Here is a 4962-nt window from a genome sequence, read left to right as displayed (position 1 = left end):
ACATTTTGTTAGCCATGTATGGTAAAATATTCACAGGTTCCAGGGATTAGAATGTGCCATTTTTGGGAGGCCATTATTCTGTTCATTATAGGATTGTTTCCAGATGTTGGCTATGTGAGTACAGATACTACAAACTTTTATACAGGTTTGTATGTGTGAACATCTTTATTTCTCTGGGATAAATACCCAGGAGTATAATTACTGGGTTGTATAGTAATTGCTTATTTTGTTGTATAAGAAACTGCCAATCTGTCTTCCAGAGTGGCTGTAATGGTTTACATTCCCACCACAATGTATGAGTGATCCAACATCTCTGCATCCATGCCAGCATTTGATGTTGTCACCATTATTTATTTCAGCCAGTCTGATAGGTGTGTAGTGATATCTCATTGTGGTTTTAATTTCCATTTTGTTATTGACTCATGATGTTGTTGACAGCTGTTATGATACTTTGGTTCTTTTCTTAGTTTAAAAATATTTAAATAAGAGATGCATAGCAAAGGAGATGGAGCATAGAGTAATTTATTGTAAAGGGAAAAGAATATTTTGAAAGTTAAGTGCAGAATAGACAGTACACTCTGAGAGAGAGATGATTCAGAATGGTCTGCTTGTAAGGATGAGACAGCGAAGACTGGCACTAGGGAGACTCTTTACGGGAGTATTACATGGTTATTTATAAGGAGTGGAAAGAGGTGTTATTAGTAAGCATGTTCTGGGTGGTCCTATGGGTGTACATGCCCAGTAGCGGTGCATACTTGTGCATACATCGCATGTCTCATCAGCCTCTGAAATCTACACCCAGGGGTGTGCTTTTTACTATGATAATGAAAAAAGGGTCAGTTTGAGAAAAGGTAAAATCGAAGTGTGCGTGCTCTCTACAGGGGAAATTTCTTGCTGAAGATAGCTTTGCTTGAATGAGCTCAATTACAATGCGAATGCTGAGGTTTATGGCCTTGATTGTGGAACGGTCATCACGGCTGCTGCGTCCCGAGGACATGGTCTATCTATCCTGCCTCAATGTTGAACATCTTTTCATGTGGGTGTTGATTTTCAAAAAGGTAGCAGTATCGTCTCTAACGCAGTGGTTAGTAATGTTAAGTGCAACATGCATGTTAAAGAGTTTTAATTTTTACTGCAGACAAATAAGGGAGGGAGACTCTGGTAAAGTCCTGGCCTGGAGGAAGCTCTGCCAGAGTAGAGTAGTGGACGCGTCTTTGTATGAACAAAGGGCTGGACAGCTGCCACTCTGAGGCCAGGGACCTAGGCCAGGAGACACTGAATGCCAGGGAGGCGCCAGATGACGTGGAGGAACCTGAGTCCACGGAGAGCCGCGAAGAGAGAGAGGACTCATCCGAGTCAGGACTGCACGGCGCGACCCCGCCCAGGCCCCGCCCCTCGGACGGTCCGGTGGCCCGGCCCCGCCCCCTCGTCCCTCGCGGGCGCTCCAGGCTCCCGCCAGAACGCATGGCAGGCGTGGAAACCGCTGCGAGGCGGCGCCACGACAGAGGCTGAGGTTGACGGCAGTATCCATGGCGTCCCAGGGCGGCAGCTCCCTGGGGATCCTGGCCTGGCTCTTGCTTCTTCAGCCATGGCTCGACGAGGCCCGGGCGGGCAGGGCGGGTGGGCAGGGAGGCGTAGCACTCTTCTTCCACTCCACTCTCCCCTCAGGGCCAGGCGGCCAGGACCCCGGAGCGAGCGGATGGGAGCCGCCACCTGTAGGGGCTCCAGGATCCCCAGCGGCCGGTCAGTCCAGAGGGAAGGCAGTGCCCCCTGCTCCGGTGTTATTTCCCTCAGGTGAGTCTGATTCTTACCAGGCTCTGGCAATCCCACACACTATCATCAACATGGACCAACGGGACAGTAGCATTAAACGTCAGGTGACGCTTCTGGGCCATGCCCAGCCGCAGAGAACTGGCCTGGTTTGAGGCGGAGGGGACCTGCTCTAGAGGAGGAGGGGCTCAGGGGACACGATCTGTCCAGGGGCGGAGCGGCTCCCTGAGACCTAGGAGGACACAGCTGTTTTCCGAAGAGCCTCAGGGGATGCAGGCCTTGCTTTGAGGGTTCTGAGGCTCATGGTGAAGGTGCTACAGCAGCGTTACTTTTAGTCCCTTCCTTTCATTGACCTGCCCCAGCCTGCGGCAAGCGGTTTGCAAGGATAATTGGAGGATTTCAAAGCCCAGATAGGAAGTGGCCCTGGCAGGTGAGCCTGCAAACCAGCAACAGACACATCTGCGGAGGCTCCCTTATTGCCAGGCGCTGGGTGCTCACTGCCGCCCACTGCATCTCTGGGTGAGTGTTTGGGGCTCAGAGCTTGGGCCCTGATCAGGCTGCGGGACCTGGAGTCAGTCTGTCCCCCTCCCTGAACCTCCTCTTCCTCATCTGTAAAAGGGTGTGACAGCCCCATAGTTTTTATCCAGTCTGGGTGAGACCTGAGGATTAGCATTTCTAACAAGTTTCTGGGTGCTGCTGCTGCCACAGCTGATCTGGGGACCACCGGCTAAAGTGGTTAGGGGTCCTGGAGGGATGTGGTTTGGAGAGAGGGAGGTAGCTGCTGGCTGGCATAGGAAGATGGTACCAGGCGGGAAGCACCTGGAAGGTGTGGAAGCAGAGTATGGACCCTGGAGGATCTTCCTGCAGTCATCTGGAATACACAGTGAAGCTGGGAGACACAAATGTGCATCATCGCTCCAAAGCAGCACTTGTAGTCCCAGTTCGTGACATCGTTATCCACCGATATTTTACGTCTTTTGGAATAATTGAAAATGACATTGCCCTTGCTCTGCTTGACTTCCCTGTGAATTACTCCACACACATCCAGCCTGTGTGCCTCCCTGAACAGGCTTTCATGGTACAAGCTGATACGAAGTGCTGGGTGACAGGATGGGGCAAAGTGAATGAAACAGGTGAGACTATGAAGCAAGACTACAGCAGCCCCAGACCAGGGAAAATGTTGCTTGGTGCCCTGGGGTTGATCTACAAGCTAAAGGGAGGGACAGGGAGGCAGATTTTTTTTAGTAAGTCAGGGAGGAGGGTGCTGTAGATGCTGCCAGGGAATAATTTTAACAACTGGTCTATGAAATTCTTTTGGTTTGTCAGGACCTGGGGATTTGGGTGCCAGGCATGGTGGGTTCTCTCTCGGGTGGATTTTAACTCTGGGGGTGATGAGCTAGCTGTCTGCCCTTTTAAGGTGTCCCTCCCAGGAAGTACCTACCTTGGTAGATAAGGAGCTTCCTGTGTGTGAGAAGAGGCCAGAGACCTTTCAGTGAGGTGTAGGGCTCCTATCCTTGGGGAGAGGCTGGATTTGGTACCTTCGGGCCATTACCTGTCTGACAGTCTGTGATCCTGCTCTAGAAAGTATAGATGCTTTACTGATGTACAGGATACTGTGTCACTATTAGTACTACTATTCAGAGTGACAGATGCTTGGTTTTGGTTTCTCAGGGTGGTAATGGCTTGCCTTCCCTTTCCTGTCTGTTCTTGTTTCCCCTGTTTTGGTTTGGATCTTATGTCCTTGTCTCCCCATGTCAACATTGGACCTCATATCTTCCTTTGTCAAATGGGACAATATCCAATGCCTAAGAGGGTGTCTGTATGAACACACGGTATTGAGACGCAGAGTGGGTAAGGGGTTCTCCTGTCCCACTTATGCAGACCCACTCAGTTGTAAATTGTCTCTCTGCAGATTCATCAAAAAAGATAGTAACTGAGCTTCAGGAGGCTGAGCTAAGCATTATGCTTCAAGAGAAATGTAATAAGGTGTTCAAGGAAAAGATGAGAATTAGGAATAAAATGGTCAAGAAAGGGACCATCTGTGGCTATAATGACCAAGGGAAGGATTCCTGTCAGGTCAGTTGATGGGCCTCTTGCTACCTCAGCACTGTAGTTGTCTCCTCAAAACTTCCTCATCCCCAGCCAATAGGGCCTGGGTTATCTCCTAGCCTCTCCGTTACCCTTATTCATGGTAATGGGACATGAGGACAAGCCACCAAGGCTCTCCTGGGCAGCCTACCTGATCCTTCAGGAGAGAGCAGCTGACACAGCCTGGAGTGGGAGGAGGGGTGAATCAGGCAGGTCCCACCAACAATACATGCTCCATGTCTTGAGCCCCTTCTGTGTGGCAGGCAGTGTACTCAGGTAAGCACTTGACTCATTATTGTCTCAGAGTAGGCACGATTTCATTATGTATATTCTGTCTTTTGGAACACACCTTTTTAGTAGGTACATGATTTTGGTTTATTGGAAATTGTCAATTCTCACATCTCTTATTGACAGATACCTAAGCCTAGGGGAGGGTCTTAGGGGTTCCTGGGGAAGCCTCCTGAGTGCCTAGCTCTGCAGCCCATTGCAGTGCAATTAGCCCGTTCTGATGTGGATTCTATTGCTTTCCTACAGTGACTATCTTTCTTTTTCCAGGGAGATTCTGGGGGGCCCCTGGTCTGTGAATTAAATGGCACATGGTTCCAGGTGGGGATTGTGAGCTGGGGCGTTGGCTGCAGTCACAAAGGATATCCTGGAGTTTACACAGAAGTTAGTTTCTACAAGAAATGGATTATTGATCACCTGAGACAAGCTTCCTGTCTGAATTCAGCAGACTCCCTCATCCTAGTCCTGTGTCTGATGATGCCCCTGGGCATCCTGGTGACCCCGTGATTGAATCCCATTCTACTTTCCCTGTTTCTGAGTCTCACATTTAGGTATCTCCTCTGACCAACCTCCCACTCCTTCTGAATGCCTTTTCCACAAATCCCAGTTGGAATCCATGGGCCCTCTGGAGATCCATACAATAGAGGATGGCAGGGAGACTGGGCCTTGGAAAATGCCCCTGACTTGTGCTCTGGTCACCTGCCTCAGCCATGCCTGCACCAGGGCTGTGCTCTGGATGGTGGGAAGGAGGGAGTGAACTGACTGCAGCTACAGGGCCAGCCGCCCTGCCAGGTGGGCCACGGTGACTCATCAATATCT

The 4962-nt window shown here is 50.2% G+C and overlaps 1 protein-coding gene across 1 annotated transcript; it reads left to right on the top strand.

The window, feature by feature from the left end:
* Window positions 1-1447: 1447 nt before the first annotated feature.
* Window positions 1448-4650, top strand: LOC113222791 (serine protease 44). Its single transcript, XM_026452403.1, has 5 exons — window positions 1448-1794; window positions 2133-2289; window positions 2638-2903; window positions 3683-3846; window positions 4414-4650. Exons 1-5 carry the CDS (start codon window positions 1530-1532, stop codon window positions 4648-4650), a joined length of 1089 nt encoding a protein of 362 aa, XP_026308188.1. The 5' UTR covers window positions 1448-1529.
* The last annotated feature ends 312 nt before the right edge of the window (window positions 4651-4962 follow it).

Source organism: Piliocolobus tephrosceles, unplaced genomic scaffold (genome assembly GCF_002776525.5).
Source record: "Piliocolobus tephrosceles isolate RC106 unplaced genomic scaffold, ASM277652v3 unscaffolded_35019, whole genome shotgun sequence".
Lineage (NCBI taxonomy): Eukaryota > Metazoa > Chordata > Mammalia > Primates > Cercopithecidae > Piliocolobus > Piliocolobus tephrosceles.
Note: the sequence above shows the minus strand (reverse complement) of the source record. Positions and strands in the feature narration are given on the sequence as shown.

Coding starts and splice junctions, on each gene's coding strand:
- LOC113222791 (XM_026452403.1), top strand. CDS start 1,530: ATGGCGTCCCAGGGCGGCAGCTCCCTGGGGATCCTGGCCTGGCTCTTG. Junction 1,795..2,132: donor TCCGGTGTTATTTCCCTCAG/GTGAGTCTGATT, acceptor GACCTGCCCCAG/CCTGCGGCAAGCGGTTTGCA. Junction 2,904..3,682: donor GGGCAAAGTGAATGAAACAG/GTGAGACTATGA, acceptor GTCTCTCTGCAG/ATTCATCAAAAAAGATAGTA.